Raw genomic sequence first — 17,654 nt, 5'->3', positions numbered from 1 at the left:
GAGAAAAGGAAGCCGGGCGCTGACAGGGTGCTGGGGCCGGGCCGTCCTCAACCGTCTGCCGCGTGTTTAAGTGGAAACAGACGGGAGGGGCGGGGGCCGCTGGAGTCTGATGCCCTCCCAGTCAGAGTGCAGGTCGGTAGACAGCCCGGCCTGAGGTTGTGCCTCAGTCCAGTTGGAAAAGTCCAGAAGGTAGAGCAGCTTTCGCGTGTGGTGGCCTCACGCTGTCAGAGCAGGCGTTTTGTGCGGCCGAGACTGGCTTCGAAGAGGTCAGAGGTGTACGCGTGGAAGCCTCTGGGCAGCAGGCTCCGGTCCTGGCCCACAGTGGACCACTGCTGCTGTCGCACGCGGTCCCGCCCACCCCCCGGGGCGGGACTGTGAGCAGTGCCGGGCAGGTGGCGGTCCGGCCTGGAGGGCCTCGGCTCCAAGGCTCCTGGGGAGGAGGGTCAGGGGGCGGGGACCGGGGGGCGGGGGGCGGGGCTGGGGAGGGGGCGGTCCCTGCCAGCAGAGGTGGGGCCTGCAGCGACCACAGCCTGTCTGTCTGACCGTGCGCCGCCATTTGTCTGTAGGAGGTGTGGCTCCCTGGCCTGGGGGAATGTGCGGGTCCCCCCGCCCCGAGCGGAACGCTAATGCTGCCTTTCCTCCCGCGCTGGTCTCCGCAGGTAACTAGGATTCTACCTCAACCGTGAGACCTATGCACGCACGGGCTGGGCCGGCGGTGCGGCAGCGGCCACGGGACGGCGGGACAGACCGAGGACAGGGGACGAGGCTCTACTGTGAATCAGCGCTGCGCACACCTGCGGGAGATGCTGGGGCCTGGCTCCAGCTCGTACTGTTGATAGTTTTAGATAAAGTATTTATCGTTTTTTAAAAAGTATAAACATTCTGACTTATTTTACTCCACCGGAGTCGTAAAGGCGACCTATTGAGAAATGTAAATACTATATATGAGAGGATCTATATAAAGACGTCCACCCGAAGGACTGGCCCGCCCGCGGACACGCTGACCGCCGGTCCCGGTGCTATCTCGACGCGGGCCTCGCTGCCGCCTCGTCCTCTTGGTGCTGACTGGAGGTTGACCAACGCCAAACCCAGGCCGTGAGGCGCCTGCCCTGTTTGTCCCCGCCGCTCTTCCTATACCAAAGGCACGGCTGTCTCCAGGCGGGGGGCGGCTCGCTCTGTTGTGACATTCCTCAGAAGCAGCCCCCTCCCCATCACTGTGAACGGCTCCCACCAGACTGTTGCCCCCCCCCCCCCGCCCGCCCCGCCCCCGGTCCTGGGATCAGCGCCTTTGGCATAGGAACGGCCGGTGGGCGTGGGGAGGGCCAGGCCCTCCCGGCTCCTGCACGGAGCCCGTTCTGAGTGGTGCTCGCGGGGAAGGTCTGGTACCCGACTCCCCGCTGGCGTGGCCAGCTGGCGCGGCAAGTGCGTTTACTTCTGTGCGTCTCTGCTCGTCTCGGGCTCACGCCGCCGTCCACCAAAGCGCGTAGTAAGTTCACGCACGGCACGTTGGCCGGTGACGTGGGGCAGGTTAGTCACGGGTGCCTGGTGTGTGTGTACAAAAGAGAGTCACGCTGATGAGTGACAGTATTTTATAGAGATGTGATGAAAATTTATAAATTTCATAGACTTGACTTCATTTATTTTTAGATTGTATAACGCACAGTAAACTAAAAAAGAAAAGAGAAAAGTGAGGGGGGAAACCTTTCTATTTATTCAAGTGCACACAGTGGCAGGGGCCCAGGGCCGGCCCTCAGCCCCGGACTCTGCGTCACCGCGGCTCCTGGGGCAGAGGGGACAGGCCCCACGTCCTGCCCGTGTCTCTCTGGCCAGTTGGCATTGCTGCTCCCGGTCTCAGCCGGCCCCTACCCCGGAGCAGCCTTGATGGTGCTTGGGAATGAATGCACGGTGGGGGGGGGGGGGGGGGGGGGGGGCAGGTGACCAGGGAAGAGTCAGGAGAGTCATTTTAGATGTTTCCAGAGGTGGCCAGCAGGGTCCAGCATAGCAGTCTGTGACTGGTCCCGGGTCCCCCAGCTGACCAGTGCTGTGTCTCTCCACAGTCTTCAGAAGGGTGCCCCCCCCCCCCCCCCGCCCGAAGCCTTCCATCCCCTGAAAGGGCCCACGTCAGCCAAGGTCCTGGGAGGGGACCTGAACCCCAAGATGGGGGAGGGGTCAGCCCTGTTCTCAGGTGCTTGCACCCACCAAGGAACACAGGCAGCTTGCCTCTTTCTGAAGGTGGGCTGTGTGTAGGGTCTAACCTGTTGCTCAAGTAAAGGCCTTGAGCTCCTGCCGCATCCGGTCTGGCCAGCAAGGCTGCCTCCCTCCAAGTGTGGATGTCAGGAGTCCTCTGCCTACCTGGGAGCGTCAGTGTGGTGGGCCCAGGCCAGGCCCCACTTCCTCCTCACCCCCAGGGGCGGGGCTGGAGCCAGCCTTTCTGGCAGGCGGGGCCGGAGGATGGTTTTCTGCCTGCCGCCACCTCAAGATGGCGGACCGGTCTATGCAGGCCAGGTCTGGCCACTGGCTCAGCTTTGGAAGTTGGCCGGACCCTCCCTGTGAGAGCCCTGCTTCCCTGCTTGCCCTGGGGGTGACGTCGCTGGTCCAGACCAACAGTTGAGGCAGAAGGTGGTGCTCGTGATGGGTTCTTGAAATTGGCTCATCCTCCTGTAACTGGTGGTCGTGGCTCCCTCCCTCTGGGCCGGTGCTCCCCGGCGTGTGAAGGTGCTGTGCCTCGCCCCTGTGAACCCCAAGCCCTGGCCTCCGGGACAAGGCGGTGTCTGCTCGGCCTCTCTGAGAGGGTGCCCTCCCACCCCCTGTGTCAGGAGCCCAGGGCTCCCTAAAAACTACAGGGTGGGCAGCGGAGAGGTCACGGCACAAGTCCCTGGTCTAGAACAGGGCAACCCTGTACACAAACACCGCATCGCTTCGGGGGGGTCCCCAGCGACGTGCCACACGCACCCTCCCGATAGAAACGGCGCACACGCACGAGCGTCGGTGTGCAATCTCAGCGGCCCCGCTGTCCCTGGCGGGTTAGGCTAGGGAGTCTGCTTCCTGAGCCCCTCGGCCCTCCTGACCGCGGGACCAGTCCCCAGTCTCCCCCCCCCCCCCCCCCCCGCCCCCAGCAAGGCCGGCTGTGGGAGGGAAGGCAGCGCGGCGGTGGTGCGCAAGGCCCCGGTGCCACCGCTGACTGCGGGCACCTTCAGGGAAGGCCGGTGGGCCGCAGGGTGGCTCTGCTCAGGAAAACTCAACAAGGAAAACGGCCCCCCCCCGGGCAGTCGCCGTTTCTCACAGCTACAGACTGACGCGTGTGAGCCTCACGCGCCCCTCTTGATCCACACCGCTCGCTCCACAGCAGGACACGGTTCCTTCCCGGCCCCTGTCCTCCTCCCCATGGTCCAGCCACACTGGCTCGTTTTTCGTGTGTCCACCTTAATCTGTAACTCAGACGGGGCTTCGCTTTGTGTTTCTGGTAGACTGTGTTCCAGTTGGGGGTGGGTGCTGGCATGGCCTGTCCCTCCCCGGGCTGCTGCCTCGACCCTCCTCCTGTCCTAAGAGAACCCCAACGCACTCTGCATCTCCACCTCTAGGCGCTGTAATAAAATACTTTTCATTTGAACCTGGTCTGCTGGAACCATTTCTTTCTGCTTACGACAGGGTGAGGGAGAGGCATGAGGGCCAGGGGCCACACTCCCCACTCCCCAAGTGGGAGGACTGGGGCTCACAGAAGAAGCCCCCCAAGGCAGCCGTGAGACCGTGACTGTGAGCACTCATCTCAGGGAGGGCCCGCCCCACCTGCGCCTACACCTGAATAGGTCAGCGCAACCCAGCACACTTCCCTTTTGAAGTAAAACCAACTAATTTAGGACTTTTACGCTGGCAAAATGCTTCCTGAGGTCCTGCCTGGACTCGAGGGAGGCCTGGGAACTGGAAGTGGGGTCCAGTCAGGATCACCTTAGGGTTCCTCACCCAGCCTCCCCGTCTCTCCGTGGTCTGGTTCTAGGTCTCTCTGATCCAGGCAGGCCAGCCCTTCCTCCCGGGGAACTTAAACCTCTGGCCTGGAGAGCACTGCTGTTCCACTTAGACCCTGCTTCCTTCTGGAGCCGGCTCAACCACCCGGCCCGCCAGCCCTCCACGTGTCCACTGCAGCACCGTCCCACGTGGAAAAGAGGTACCTTTATTTGAACAGAACAAGCACGCTGGCCTGAGTCAATGCTTGCAGCTCCCCGCCCGGAGGCGCCCAGCCAGGGCTTGCCCGTCGGTAGGAGTAGAATTCACAGTGGCTCCAGGAGGCCCGGCCCCCACGCCCTTCACAGCATCGTCTAGCTTCGTACATTCAGCCTGCACAGGGAAGCAGGGCTGCACCAGCCTTGGGCGCTTCAAGGCCCCAGATGGATACACCCAAGGGCTGGGCACAGCTTCTGGGAGGGGACACTCATCCCCCGGTAGCAGCATGTGGCACCAGCAGGTGCCAGACCAGTCTGGGGGAGGGGGGGAGTCAGGGGGTGGGCCTGAGGCACCAGGGTGGGGGTGGGGGTGGGGTCACTGGGTTGTCTCTCCAACCTGCCCCCGCCCACCTCCACCAGTCTTGGGTTTCTGAAGTCTGCTGCAGCAAATCCAGGCTTGGCCAGGAACCCCAGGGCCTGGTGAGGACGGGGAGGGCTCTTCCAGCCCCAGTAGAAAAGCTGAAAAGCCCCACCCCACACTCAGGCCTTCAAGCCACCCAGCTGGAACCTGGCCTCCTCGGAGATGCCAAACTGCTCCAGGGGGTCCTGTGCGGGTGAACAGGTGGTGTCAGTTCAGGCCCCAGAGGCCCCACTCCATCCCACCCCCGCCCCCAGCCCTCTGTGCACCTTGCCGGTCATTTTCTGGATCTCATTTCTGTAGAATATAAGGCTTCTCCGCATGAACTCGTAGCTGGGGGAGAAAGCGACGTGTGCTCACAGAGTCCTGCTCTGCCCCCGGCCCAGACCGCCCCCCCCCCCACCGGGCCCACACCCCACCTGGCTCGACGCAGAGCCCCCATCCACTCCTGACACTGTTCCTCACTGCGGCACTCGAAGTGATACTTCCTCTCCGGATCCTCGATGAAGCCTGCAGGGGGAGGCAGTCCCCATCTCATTCCCCTGCTCAACCCCCCCCACCTCCCCCTCTCCCTCAGGCCTCAGCTTCCCGCGACCTCTGTCCAAAACTGTCCCTTCCTCCAGTCCAAGCCCAGGCTCAGGACTTCTCACCAGCTGTGCCCTGGATGGAATTCTGTCCCTAAAACGGTACGTTCAAGTCTAGAACCTAAACACGTGACCCTATTTGAATACACAACAGTTACCAACGTAATGACTTACTATGAGATTAGCCTACAATAACACTGGCACCAAGTCTAATAGAATTTGTGTCCTTGTCAAAAATGAAAATCTGGACACAAACAAGGAGAGTAAACCACGTGAGAATGAACACAGGCTGGGGGGACATGATTCTACAGAGAAGCGCGGGCAAGGAGCACCCTGGATCGCTGGCGACCCCCAGAAGTCAGGAAAGCATGGCAAAACGTCTTCTTAACAAGGAACCACCCCTGCACACACCCTGATCTCAGACTCCCGCCCTCCAGATCTGGGGGAGCACACGTTCCTGCCGTTTAAGCCCTTCAAGTGTGGCATGGGAAACTTGTAGAAACTCCGTCTTTCCTCCCTGCCAACCCGACCCCCTCAGGACCCAGGAGGATGCTCCGCAGCGCCCAGAGGACGGCACCCGAGGGGTGCAGGGCTCCCCAGCGAGAGACAAAGTCCTAGTGGATCTGAGGCGGGCACCGCGCGGGGCGCTAGAATGCGGCGCCCGCCCAGCGGGAAGGCCCAGCTCGACCTTGGGCAGCCCGGGGCAGTGGACTTGATCTCGGCAGAGCCAGGCGGGGCAGGGCGGGGCTGGGGTCGCGGCCGGCCTCGTCCGCCACGCCACGCCCGACACTCACTGATGGAGAAGCCGCTGGGCTCTTCCTGAGTGACTCTGCAGTGCTCCAGCAGTAGGGCTCCGACGGGCTGCGGGAAGAGGAGGAGCAGGCGAGGGTGGGGGCGCGCCTCCGGGGGGACCCCGGCCCCCGTGCGCTCCAGGGCGCCCCCCGGGCGGCCTACCTCGGCCTCGTCCGTCCGAAAGTAGAAAAGGAAGTTGACCACCAGCTTCACCAGTCGCCGCTTCAGCACTGCGAGCACAGGGCAGGCTCGCGCGGGCTCGGTGGCCGCCCACCCCCGGCCGCCCGCCCGCCCGCGTCCCCCTGCGCCCGCCTCGGTGACCCGGCCCGCTCACCGCTGCCTTTCTTGGGGCCCCGCATGCCGAGCTCGGCCGCCAGCTCGGCCGGCTGCCGGGAGAGCGCCTGCAGCTCCTTCTCGTTGTAGCGCATGGCGCCGCCCGGACCCAAAACACGGAGCGCGAGCCGCGCCCTCCGGGCCGCCGGCCGCCCTCGCGCCAAAAAAGTCCCACAGCGCCGTCCTCCCGGAAGTACTACCGCAGCCATTGCGCTTGCGCGCTGCCGAACCACCCATCCCGTCGACCTCGGGCGCGCGGCGCGCAGGAGACAGTGAGCAAAACAGACGATCGTCACATATAACTGCGCAATAAGCTGGACCCGGGGTGGGAACAGAGTAAGGTACCCTCACGACCAGTGGTGCCCTTTGCCGAAGCGGACAGAAGCAGGCGGAGCGGAACGAGTCGCAACCCGACCTCCCGCGAGACCTGAGCCCGCGCGAATTAGAGCCACCGAGAAGTCGTCAAGAGGCTGGTGCGCACGCGCACTTAGAATCCCGGCCCATACTCTCAGTCCCGCCCCCTTTTCTCGCGCCTCCCGAGCCTCCGGCCCACCTCTCCGGGCAGGGCGGGCATGCGCACTCGGGAGGCCCTGCCCGCTTCGTCCCCGGAAGTATTTCCCTAGGATGAGATGCGCTTGCGCGTAACGTAGTCGTAGTGGCGGCGGGCGCGGAGTGAGGAACGGAGCACGGTGAGGGCTGGGGGGGGGGGGGCCCGGGGGGGCCCGGGGGGGGCCCTCCCGAGGCCCTGGCTTCCCTGGACGGGAGCGTACGCGGGCGGCGGGGGGTGCGAGCGAGGGCTGGGCGGCTTCGGGGTTCCCGACGGCCGCGCGCCAGGACAGCCAAACGAGTCCCGCGTCCTCGGAAGTCTCTCCGTAGGCCCGTGGGATCGGGTCGAGTGGCGGCTCACATGGTGCCCTCCGCGCCCCTAGGGCCCCTGCGAGCACTGATTTGCGGCTCTTCGCCGTGGTTGTGCGGTCCTGAGTCTCTCGGGTCCGGGAAGCTTCCATGCCCGCCCCTGTTGTGTGGGGGATATAACGGCCGCCCCGGGCCCGCCGAGTAGGGAGCGCGGTCCTGGGGGCGGGGCGCTCGGCGCCGCCCCCAGGCGGCCAGAGCCCGTTAACTGGCCCTGGTCAGACTCGCGTGTCCGGGGCTGCTTTTCCTGGCCGAGAGGAGCTGGCGCTGATCATCCGCTTGCTAGCTTCCCGCTCCCTCGTTGGGCCCCGGAGGCCGCCTCCCTCTCCGTAAAGCGAGCCCTTGCTTTTGTAAGGAGCGGGTCTCTCTGGCCGTGTGGGTTTGGGGCCTGACCTGCTGACTTCTCTCATGATTGGTGGGTCTTGTTTCTGCCTCCCGCCCACCCACTGCAGCTTCCCCTTCCGCTCTCTGAATGTGTTTTCTACAGGAGTTTTAGCGACATCGTTAGACCTGTTTCCTGAGGCTGAAAGTATTCTCTGCTGCGAAGGCAATTATCGGGGTCACTTGTGTGCTTTTCTTCCATTGTTCTCCCTCTCCCCCCCAAAAAAAACCCCCTAATTTCTGCATTTTTCCTGTTAGCCTGGTTTTCTTGACCTGTTAAGTTTTTTCCTCGAAGCTCCCAACATCTCAACACCTATTGATTGGCTTCTGTTTTCAGTCTGACCATCTGTTTGTTTTCCTTTGTTGTGTCGGGATGCATCTCCAGATAGCTTTCAAAGGAATTGATTTTGAGTCCTTGGTTATTTCCTTACTCTCGCGGTTGGAAATTGGAGTGTAAAAGTCTAGGTTGAAAATTCATCTTGAGACTGAGAAAGTGTTGCTTATCTCTGCTCTGATTCTCCTTTGGTGTCTGACCTTTTGTTTCTGTTTTTTTCCTTTGATAGAAACGGGAGGTTTTTCTTGGTGGTGTAGAGTTTCACGATTGTTTTCATTGATGGGTTTTTGTGTGTTTGTTTCTATCTGAACTGTCAGATTCCCTCAGCCCTGGGATATTGTTTCCCTCTCTGGTAAGGCTCTCGCATATCTTTGGTAAGGCTTCCCATGCTTCTTTCTATTTTTGCTCTGAAATCTGACCTATTTTCCCCTTTTTTATTCCCTTTTGTAAAAGGCTTGCTTAATTTGTACTTCCAAGCTCTCATGTTCTGTGTTTTGTTTGGATCATTCCATGTTTCTGAAGTTTCCTTCTGGTTTTAATTCGCCTTGCTAACTTTTGGCGGGTTGCACTGCTTTCGTGGTGTAGTGCCTTGTCCGGTAATCAAGGAGGACGCTGCCATCATCTGGGGAGGTTTCTGTCAGGTTTCTTTCTTCCCTTTCTTCCTTTTTTCATTTCCTTTCCTCCTTTTCCTTTTCTTCCTTTCTTGATACATGGGGTTTTTCATATCTGGTTATGTTTGAATTGCCAGCTTCACTTAGCGGGTCTCACTGCCCGGCCAGCCTGGGAAGGCGCTGGTGTTTTCTTTGGGACGTGCGAGACCCCAGCGGCCAGAGTCCCAGGAGCTGGTCTCTGGTGCTCTTGCCGGGGGCCTCCAGCTGGCCCTGCTGGGCAAGGCGTGGGGGAAGGGCAGGCTGCCTGCTGTTTGGTGGGCAGGTTTTGATGGGATTCCCTCTTTTCAGCCTGGCCCTCCCTCCTCTCCTGGACTCTCCCCCACAGTGCCAGCCCAAGTGCAGTGTCCCTTCGTTCCAGTCCTTCTGACGATAAAACTCCGGTCTGTGCGAGCAGTCTGTCGAGGCCCCAGGGCACGAGATCTCTTGGGGATGGAGGCGGGGACAGGGATGATGTGTGCAGTGCGCTGCTAGGAGCCAGCAGTTTGGGTCTCTAGTGGTCACTGGTTTTCCTCTGACGTGGCGACCAGTTCAGTATCTGAGTCGGGTTTCCCTGAGCTGACACCCGCGGGGCACACTCCCCAGCCGGCCTCTAACATTCGAGGGGCTTATCTGGCCATTCAGAAGGAACCGGGCTCATCACCAAACTTGTGGGAACCCTTGGCTCTGTTAAAACGTTGCCTTCCGAGTCACTTGGGCAGCTCTTTGTTCCCACTGGGTCCGTGGAGTGTTCCGGAAGTGTCACCCATGTAACACATGACGGGAAACAAGGCATCAGCACAGACTGTGTCCTGGGCCTTGAGCTTGTGTCGTCCTCTCCTCTGCAGACGGGGGGGACACCGCTTCCTCCTGAGTCCGGCCCTGACTCCGGAGAGTTGCCTTTGTTTTCTGTTTCTGGCAACAGCCATCCTGATGGGCGGGAGGCAGTGCGTCCGTGTGGTTTTGATTTGCGGTTCCCTGGGGACAGTGATGTTGAGCACGTTTTCATCTACTGTCAGCTGCTGCTCACTTGATCAGCACACGCTCCCCCACAGGCACCCCATTTCATTGTTTGGATGAACGCTCTCCCGTAACGTCCTTGAGAAGGTGGGAGGCTCCCCACGGAGGCCCGTAAGTCACTCAAGACCTGTGGGAGAGACCTCCCCAGCCCCCGGCCGTGCTGTGGGCAGCAGCGAGGGCCAGTCGTGTTCCTCTGTGCTCCCCCCTTACCCCTGACCCCAGGAGTTTCTCACCACTTCCCCCAGAAACGCTGGAGTCTCCCAAGGCACAGCGGGTGCTTCATGGCAGATGCCGGCACAGCTCAGCCCCTGGCAGGGCCTCCCCTGCGGAGCCTGTGACCAGGTCTGGCAGCCAGGACCACGGGGATCCCCCCTGGGAGGGTTGGGGTGCAGCTTTCCCTGGGCTCGCCGCAAACGGCACAGGTGGCGAGGCAGCGGGGGTTCCGTGGGCCGATGCACTTGCCTTCCTGGCAGGGGGTGCTCTTGGCGTTGTACCCTCTTCTCAGGACCAAGTGCCGTTTGATGGAGTGATTGGGATAGTTGGCGGTGCTTGGCCTCCGCACTTGGCCTGACAACGTTTCAAAGTGGGAAGCTCCAGGCGTTCTTCTGTAATACAGGGTCTGACCCTGTGACCAGTATAACAGCCATCCGGAACGTCCCGTTGCTGGTTCCGGGGTGTGAGGTCTTCGTGTGCTCATCGAGAGGATAAGAACCGGGCCAGGGAGAGGTCGAGGTTCCTCTAGAGTTACAGGGTGACTCCAAGGTCCATAGCACAGCTGGTCTGTCCCCTGTGTTCCTTGCGTGTGGCCACTATGGCAAATCACCACGAAGTTAGTGGTTTAAGGGCTACAGACTTATTACTGTGCAGTTCTGGAAATCAGAAGTATAAAATGGAGGGCCGTGCTCCTTCTAGGGGCCCCAGGGAGCCCCGTCTCCCCCTTTTTCCGGCTTCCAGAGGCACAGCGTCCTCGGCCTGTGGCCCCTCCTCATCCTCGCGGCCAGCAGCACAGGGTCTGCCTGGCTCTCAGCCTCCGACCCTCTGCCTCCCTCGTGAGGACACTGGGCCCCTGGGGAACCCAGGGCCACCCCCACTTTGGGACCTTGAATCGATCCTGCCTGCAAGGTCCTTTTTGCCATATGTGGTTCCACGTTTACTGTTTTGGGGATTAGAATGGGGGCGTCTTTGTGCGGTCATGTTCACTGCTGGGCCTGTCCCTGTGAGCTCACTTCTGCAGAGACAAGATAGTGTGGGTTTAAGCCAGCGGGGCTGATACTGACCAGTCAAGAGGGAGAGTGTTCAGAGACGAGAGAGAGGTGCCTGGGGGTTGGGTTTGAGCCGAGTCTGGAAGAACGTGGGAGGCACTGTGGCAGGGAGCGGAACGGGGTATCGAGGGCTCAGGGGAGCCCTCCTGGGCCACAGTCAGGTCTTGAATGTCTCTTGTGCGTTAGGAGGAACAGGTAGATTCTCTTCCTCCTCTTCAGCAGGTTTTCGGCTAAGCTACAGGGCTCCGGAGAAGTGAGCAGACACAGAGACTTCGGGCCAAGGTCCGGGAAGGCTTCTTGAAGCAGGTGGCTTGGCCGTTTCTTCCTCGTTGCCCTTTTGGGCCTCTGAGCCTTTACACCTTTCGGGCTGCGGGGGCTTCCTGTCCAGGCCTCCCCCAGGGCCAGGCATCCTGTTTATCCTGTTCCTGGTTTGTGCGTGCGTGGGCCATTCTGGGCCCTCAGCCTACCTGAAGATTGGGGAGGGTGGGAGGCCATGAGGCTTGTCCCCATCAGGAGTTGGCGGGGTGAGGGGCGCCTGGGTGGCGCAGTCGGTTAGGCGTCCGACTTCAGCCAGGTCACGATCTCGCGGTCCGTGAGTTCGAGCCCCGCGTCAGGCTCTGGGCTGATGGCTCGGAGCCTGGAGCCCGTTTCCGATTCTGTGTCTCCCTCTCTCTCTCTGCCCCTCCCCCGTTCATGCTCTGTCTCTCTCTCTGTCCCAAAAATAAATAAAAAACGTTGAAAAAAAAATTTAAAAAAAAAGGAGTTGGCGGGGTGGGAGACTATGGGGTGGGGGGCAGGGGGAGGGATGGGAGACTGCAGAGGGTGGGGGGAGGGTGTCTCTCCTGTCCTGTCACCTGCTGTGCCCTGCACTGTCACAGCCTCTCCCTTGTCCCTGCAGGTTTCTCCGGGGTCTGGTAAAGCCCCAAGGCCATCACCATGGACTTCCAGCATCGCCCTGGGGGTAAGACGGGGAGTGGAGGCGTGGCCTCCTCCTCAGAGAGCAACCGAGACCGCAGGGAGCGCCTCCGGCAGCTGGCCCTGGAGACCATTGACATCAACAAGGTGGGTTGAACCGAGGGCAGGAAGCCCCCTCCGTCCCGTGTTCCCTCGCTCTGCCTTCTGTCCAGTGGAGCCACATTCACTACGCCCGCACCTGGTGCCCTTCGCCCCGCTGCCCAGCTCTCTGGGCCTCGGTCCCGGTCTGTAATCAAGAAAACTTGACCTAGAGCAGCTCCAGCTGCCCACCCCAGAGACCGCCTGCTGTTCGGGGGGGGGGGGGGAGGGGGGTTATCGCGTGAGTTTTTTGTGTGACTGACTGACCAGAGGCGTGGGGAATTGCCAGTGGCGAGGACTAAGACAGTGTCGTGTGGATCGACGTTCTGGCCATGAGCAGTGAAGGGCAACGTTTTATTTGGCGGTTCAGAGCTATCGGTAGACCGGGGTTTGCCCATTGGCACTGCGGACACTTAGGGCCAGAGCATCCTGGGTGCTGTTGGCAGCCCAGCAGCATCCCGGCCCCCGCCCACTCAGTGCCAGGATCACCCCAACTGTGACAAACTCCAGTGTCCCCAGACGTCCCCCAGTGTGCCCTGGGTCCACGCATGGTGCCCCTTAGACTTCAGACTCCTCTGAGACGAGAGCTCTCACCCTGTGCCAGGCCTCACCTGTGAGGTCAGCTGTGTTCCCGTCCCCATTTTCCCAAGGAGACGAGGGAGAACCGTCACGGCCAACAATGACACAGTCACGGGACAGCGAGTTAGGATTTGAACCCCCGTGGGTCTGTGCCACCGCCCCTATTCGTGGAAGGCTGCGTGGCTGGCCTGGGAACCCCGCGTGCAGAGACCAGGGTCTCCACGGGCCTTTGTTGAGGCGTTTGCTTTTGTTCTGGTGTCTGGCTTGTGCCGCAGAGCTTGGCAAAGCCGGCGAGGTTAGCGACGGGCCCCTGGCCTGGCCTGGCCTGGGAGGCGGGCGCTCAGCCACGCCGTCCTGGCTCTGCTTCCTTCCGGACCTGGAACCGCCACCGGGGCCGGGTGGAGAACCAGTATCGTGGGCCCCCAGCCCTGCCGAGCGGCCTGTGTCCACGGGATCCGGGGGGGCGGGTGCCGCGGTGCTGCCTCAGGAGGGCCCCGTGGAGCCTGGGCCACGGGCTCCTCCTGGCCTCCTGTCCTCGAACGCCTGCCCGAGGGAAAGCAGCCGCCTCTGCTGCTTGGACGAAGACCGGGCTCTGGCTCTTCACGGCGCGTGCGGGGCCACGGTCGCCGCTGACGGATGTTTCTCTCCGCAGGACCCTTACTTCATGAAGAACCACCTGGGCTCCTACGAGTGCAAGCTGTGCCTGACCCTGCACAACAACGAGGTGTGTTCTCGGCTCTGGGGTGGATTCTGCTGCTGCACGTCGGGGTCCCCCGCCGCCTGGCCCGGCAACGCTGCCCCCTTTGTAGTTCCGGGACATCGTTCAGAGCCCGCCCGAGGGTGGAGGGGCTCGGGCCTGCTACCTCAGCAGACTGCGCCCTCGGGCACGTCCTTTAGGGGAGACCCTGCGTGCTCCGGGCGCAGGCCAAGCACCCCGTCCCCGGTCTGCGTCCCCCCCCCGCCCCGGTCCCCCCGCTGCACCGTAACCCCCGCTGCTACTGTTACTGCGAGAGCGTGCCGTCGGCCCTGGGCCAGGCCCGTGCCCGGGAGTTCTAGATCCGGTTTTTGGGATCTCATCGGTGTGGCTCCAACTGGGCTCTTTCAGTGACTGGGAGGTCGTAGTCCGCCACGAGCGCACGGTGCGCAGACCCGCCCCGGAGCGAGTAGATCCGGCTTTCCCCTTTCCCGTTGTTGAGCGTTCGGGTTGTTTGCGGTCACAAGTGGTGCCGAGTCGCACGGTCTGTCCCCCTCGGCGGTGCTGACAGAGGAGTCGGGTCGTTCTCGGGGGTGCTGAGCCGCGTCCCCCACCCGCTCGATGCCAGGCAGGACCGCCCCGGTCACGACCACCACACACTTCCCCAGACGCCACCAGTGCTCCCCTGGTGATCGAGAAACGGCGAGTCCGCCCCGCTCCGTGTGGAGAGGTCCCCTGGGCTGTCGTCAGGTCGGACCCGGCGGTCACGGGGCACGTCACTTGGGGGGTACCAGCCTCCACCGTGTAGCCGGGCCCACTGATCACCCCCCGCGGCGCTGGGCGGCGAGCCTTCCCGAGTCCCACGCGCCGTGACAGCGGGCGCTCGCAGACGCCTTCTCCGGCTCGGGGTTGCTCCGCTTCGTGCGAACGTGCCGGAGCTTGTCTGTCCGGCAGCCACCCAGCGCCCGCCTCGAGGCAGGGCCTGTGGACAGAGGCCGGCTCCTCTCTGCCCTCCCCGCCCTCGCTCACCTGGTCTCGAACCACCCGTGTGCTTTTCCCGCTGCAGGGGAGTTACCTGGCGCACACCCAGGGGAAGAAGCATCAGACCAACTTGTGAGTACCTGCGCCCCCTTCCGGCGCCCGGGGTCCAGCCCCTCCAGGAGCTGCGTCACGGGGTCTCCCAGGCCTTGGGGCCGAGCAGAGGGTGGGCGCGAGGAGGGGCGGGAGGTGCTCTTTCCCCAGCGGTCAAGCTGATCGTGCTGCAGCCTGGGGCTTCTGTAACGCGGGGAGAGAGGTGAGGGTCACAGAAGACCCCCTAGTGAGGGGCAGCACAAAATGTGATGGGGACAGAGGTGCCCCGAGCCTGTCCCAGCCCCACTGCGTGCGAACCCTGGGACCCCCCCCAGCCAGCACCCCCACCCCCGTGCCCCTGGCCTCTCAAACTCCCAAGGTCGCTGTGACGGTTGGACAGCTCCCAGCACCTGGGCCTGTGGCCTTGGCGGCCCGTGTGGGGGGCCACAGTGCCGTCTCTGTCCTGCCTGCAGGGCCCGGCGAGCCGCCAAGGAGGCCAAAGAGGCCCCCGCCCAGCCGGCGCCGGAGAAGGTCAAGGTGGAGGTGAAGAAGTTTGTGAAGATCGGCCGCCCGGGCTACAAAGGTAATTCTGTCTGGGGGCGGTCTGGCCCGCAGCCCTGTCCTTGAGCCACACAGAAGCTGCTGTTCTCTGGCCCTTTGCTGCGGAGACCCCCACTTGTCCATGCCTCTCCTGTTTCCCATTGGAAGGACCAGGCTGGGACCGGCAGCCCCCCTTTCCTGTGAACGTTCCCAAACAGCCGTAACAGAGTGTCACGGCTTCTCGGGCCCTGTGTCCCCGTGTCTTAGGAGCAGGTGGTTCTTTACTGTGCTGTTGGGGGACATGAGTGACCATGGGGGGGGGGGGGCCCTTTCCTTGACCTTGGGACAGGGTGTTGGTGCTTCAGCCTGACGGAGAAGAGGATGAAGGTCTGTGTAAGAAACCACTTACTTAGTGGAACTGACGGCAGAGAGGAGGGTTCTTGGATCACCTGCCAGAAAGTAGGTTAAGTGGCTCCATTGGAATATAGTGGACTGTGTTTCCGGGAGTTAGAAAGAAAGAGCTAGCAGGCAGCTGTTCTAACTAAAGGTAGTGATGTCTGTGCGTGACTGGCACTCCAAGCCCGACACGGCAGCGCAAAGGTCCTGGGGCAGGTCTGCTTGATAAGCTAGGGCTGGGATGACAGGATCTGAGGCGGGGGGGGGGGGGGGGGGGCAGGTGGAGGCCACCAAAGGCCTTTGGGCCATGGTAGGCCACCTGGTCTCTGTCCTGAGTGTCATGGGGCGACGCTGGAGGGCTTGGGGGGGAGCGCGGCATGTTCCAGAGCTGTATGGAGAGCGGTCTGCAAGTGAGAACAGGGCCACCGGAGGCCTGGCTGCAGGGCTCTAACGTGAAGGGCGTCTGTGTGTGCACAGTGTGCGCCCTCTTCAGATTCCGTTGAGTGTCGTCCCAGGCCTCGAGGTGAGGGCCATGGGGCCCGCGTCCTGCCCACGCACACCCCTGACTCTGTGACCTCAGGCAGGGACCCCAGGGTCCTGGGCGGGTAGCCCTGGTTCACCAGCCAGACGACGGGCCCCAGCGTCCTGCCCTCCCGTTCGCGGGTGGCGTTCGTCCACACCCGTGGTCCCCTAGCCTCCGGGAGCACGAGCTGGCCTGGACCTGATAACCTTCGTGTGTTGCAGTGACCAAGCAGAGGGACACAGAGATGGGCCAGCAGAGTCTCCTCTTCCAGGTAGGGGCAGCCGGAGCCTGACTGGGGGCGGGAGGGGGTCCCTTGAACGGCGGCACTGCCACCTGCCCTCCCCCCCCCCCCCCCCCCCCCCCCCAGATCGACTACCCCGAGATCGCCGAGGGCGTCATGCCCCGCCACCGCTTTATGTCCGCCTACGAGCAGAGGATCGAGCCTCCGGACCGGCGCTGGCAGTACCTCCTGATGGCCGCTGAGCCCTACGAGACCATCGCCTTCAAGGTAGCACCCACGGGGTCTCCCAGCAGCCGTCCCCCAGTGGGTCGCAGCCTCTGGAAGACCGGGGAGCTGTGTGAAGCGACAGCCGGGGGCTGGGCGTTCAGAGGTGGGTCCCCACCGAAGGGCAGAGAGCCTGACGTGGCCCTGGTGGGAAGACACCCTTGTGGCCAGGCTGTTTGGCGACCCGTAACCCCGTCCCGGGCAAAGAGCACAGCCTTTCCCCGGGGCCCCAGGGCTGCTAGGTAGCCGGGCTGGGACATCAGCCGCCGCCACCCCAGATCCGTCGTGGTCCTCAAGGCCCCGCTCCACCCCCCTCCCCACACAGGTGCCAAGCAGGGAGATCGACAAGGCCGAGGGCAAGTTCTGGACTCACTGGAATCGGGAAACAAAGCAGGTGAGTGAGTCGGTCTGGGTCCAGGCGCTCGTGGGGCCTTGGGCATCTGCCCCGGCCGGCCTGTCCCCTCTGGACCGCCGCTCAGCCCCCTCCGTCTTCTCCAGTTTTTCCTCCAGTTCCACTTCAAGATGGAGAAGCCTCCAGCCCCGCCAAGCCTCCCTGCTGGGCCCCCCGGGGTGAAGCGCCCCCCGCCCCCCCTGATGAACGGTCTGCCCCCCCGGCCACCCCTGCCAGAGTCTCTGCCCCCGCCACCGCCAGGAGGCCTGCCCCTTCCGCCCATGCCGCCCAGCGGGCCTGCACCCTCCGGGCCTCCGGGCCCTCCCCAGCTGCCCCCACCAGCTCCTGGGGTCCACCCCCCAACATCTGGGGTCCACCCCCCGGCACCAGGAGTCCACCCCCCGGCTCCTGGGGTCCACCCCCCGACACCAGTGGTGCACCCCCCAGCATCTGGGGTTCACCCCCCTGCTCCGGGCGTCCACCCTCCAGCCCCAGGGGTCCACCCCCCTGCCCCGGGTGTCCACCCTCCCCCATCTGCTGGGGTCCACCCCCAGGCCCCAGGGGTCCACCCTCCAGCTCCTGCAGTTCACCCCCAAGCTCCGGGGGTGCACCCCGCAGCTCCCGCGGTTCACCCCCAGGCCCCTGGCGTCCACCCTCCAGCTCCTGGGGTCCACCCCCCAGCCCCAGGGATCCACCCCCAGCCTCCTGGGGTTCACCCCCCACCTCCTGGGGTCCACCCATCTGCTCCTGGGGTCCATCCCCCAGCTCCTGGGGTTCACCCCCAGCCTCCTGGAGTTCACCCCTCAAATCCCGGGGTGCACCCCCCAACTCCCATGCCTCCGATGCTGAGGCCCCCGCTGCCCTCCGAGGGCCCTGGGAACATTCCGCCCCCTCCCCCAGCCAACTAAAAAGCTGCCCCTTCTCCAGGCCAGTTCGCTGTCTTGTCCTGTTTCTCTCCGAGCTATGTGCTTTTGTGCAGGGTTGTGCCATGTCCCCGACGGTCATTAAACGGTCTCCCCTGATGCCCGAAGTGACCTGCTGTGTGGGGGAACGGGGGGGAAG

General features: G+C 63.1%; 3 protein-coding genes across 12 annotated transcripts in view; 2 read left to right on the top strand and 1 right to left on the bottom strand.

Annotated features, from left to right (window-relative positions):
* The window catches only part of DOT1L (DOT1 like histone lysine methyltransferase), a 63,775-nt gene extending 60,165 nt beyond the window's left edge, over positions 1-3,610 (top strand). For all 3 annotated transcript variants that reach the window (XM_058728433.1, XM_058728432.1, XM_058728434.1), the window contains one exon: positions 660-3,610. Coding sequence is in view for 1 of the 3 variants with exons in the window: in XM_058728434.1 (XP_058584417.1) it covers positions 660-667 (8 nt within the window). In the remaining 2 variants the exon portion in view is untranslated. The remainder of the gene's footprint in view (positions 1-659) is intronic.
* On the bottom strand, positions 1,689-6,493 carry PLEKHJ1 (pleckstrin homology domain containing J1). 2 transcript variants are annotated; one of them, XR_009261216.1, is made up of 7 exons: positions 6,286-6,493; positions 6,114-6,181; positions 5,954-6,020; positions 4,995-5,085; positions 4,845-4,908; positions 4,569-4,763; positions 1,689-4,332 (listed from the first exon to the last, which is right to left on the bottom strand). XR_009261216.1 is itself a non-coding variant. In XM_058728460.1 (6 exons), exons 1-6 carry the CDS (start codon positions 6,491-6,493, stop codon positions 4,698-4,700), a joined length of 564 nt encoding a protein of 187 aa, XP_058584443.1. In that variant the 3' UTR covers positions 1,689-4,697. The 2 variants fall into 2 exon arrangements, 1 of the variants encoding a protein (XP_058584443.1); XM_058728460.1 differs by having other exon boundaries at positions 1,689-4,763.
* A 149-nt stretch (positions 6,494-6,642) lies between these two features.
* On the top strand, positions 6,643-17,614 carry SF3A2 (splicing factor 3a subunit 2). 7 transcript variants are annotated; one of them, XM_058728454.1, is made up of 10 exons: positions 6,643-6,757; positions 11,063-11,146; positions 11,739-11,902; positions 13,125-13,196; positions 14,233-14,279; positions 14,711-14,820; positions 15,918-15,967; positions 16,064-16,204; positions 16,527-16,595; positions 16,700-17,614. In XM_058728454.1, exons 3-10 carry the CDS (start codon positions 11,777-11,779, stop codon positions 17,498-17,500), a joined length of 1,416 nt encoding a protein of 471 aa, XP_058584437.1. In that variant the 5' UTR covers positions 6,643-6,757; positions 11,063-11,146; positions 11,739-11,776; the 3' UTR covers positions 17,501-17,614. The 7 variants fall into 7 exon arrangements, with proteins under 7 accessions (XP_058584437.1, XP_058584439.1, XP_058584434.1 ...); XM_058728456.1 differs by lacking the exon at positions 6,643-6,757 and adding an exon at positions 6,864-6,973 and having other exon boundaries at positions 11,063-11,122; XM_058728451.1 differs by lacking the exon at positions 6,643-6,757 and adding an exon at positions 6,865-6,973.
* Positions 17,615-17,654: the final 40 nt, after the last annotated feature.

The sequence above is a fragment of the Neofelis nebulosa genome, chromosome 4, assembly GCF_028018385.1.
Source record: "Neofelis nebulosa isolate mNeoNeb1 chromosome 4, mNeoNeb1.pri, whole genome shotgun sequence".
Taxonomy (NCBI): domain Eukaryota; kingdom Metazoa; phylum Chordata; class Mammalia; order Carnivora; family Felidae; genus Neofelis; species Neofelis nebulosa.
Note: the sequence above shows the minus strand (reverse complement) of the source record. Positions and strands in the feature narration are given on the sequence as shown.

Bases quoted from the DNA above. Each gene is read 5' to 3' on its own strand.
- PLEKHJ1 (XM_058728460.1), bottom strand. From the start codon at position 6,493: ATGGCTGCGGTAGTACTTCCGGGAGGACGGCGCTGTGGGACTTTTTTG. The intron at 4,909-4,994 runs GTGGGGTGTGGG...TTTCTCCCCCAG, and splicing joins GGGGCTCTGCGTCGAGCCAG to CTACGAGTTCATGCGGAGAA. The intron at 4,764-4,844 runs GTGCACAGAGGG...TCACCCGCACAG, and splicing joins TCCAGAAAATGACCGGCAAG to GACCCCCTGGAGCAGTTTGG.
- SF3A2 (XM_058728454.1), top strand. From the start codon at position 11,777: ATGGACTTCCAGCATCGCCCTGGGGGTAAGACGGGGAGTGGAGGCGTG. The intron at 14,280-14,710 runs GTGAGTACCTGC...TCCTGCCTGCAG, and splicing joins AAGAAGCATCAGACCAACTT to GGCCCGGCGAGCCGCCAAGG. The intron at 14,821-15,917 runs GTAATTCTGTCT...CGTGTGTTGCAG, and splicing joins CGGCCGCCCGGGCTACAAAG to TGACCAAGCAGAGGGACACA.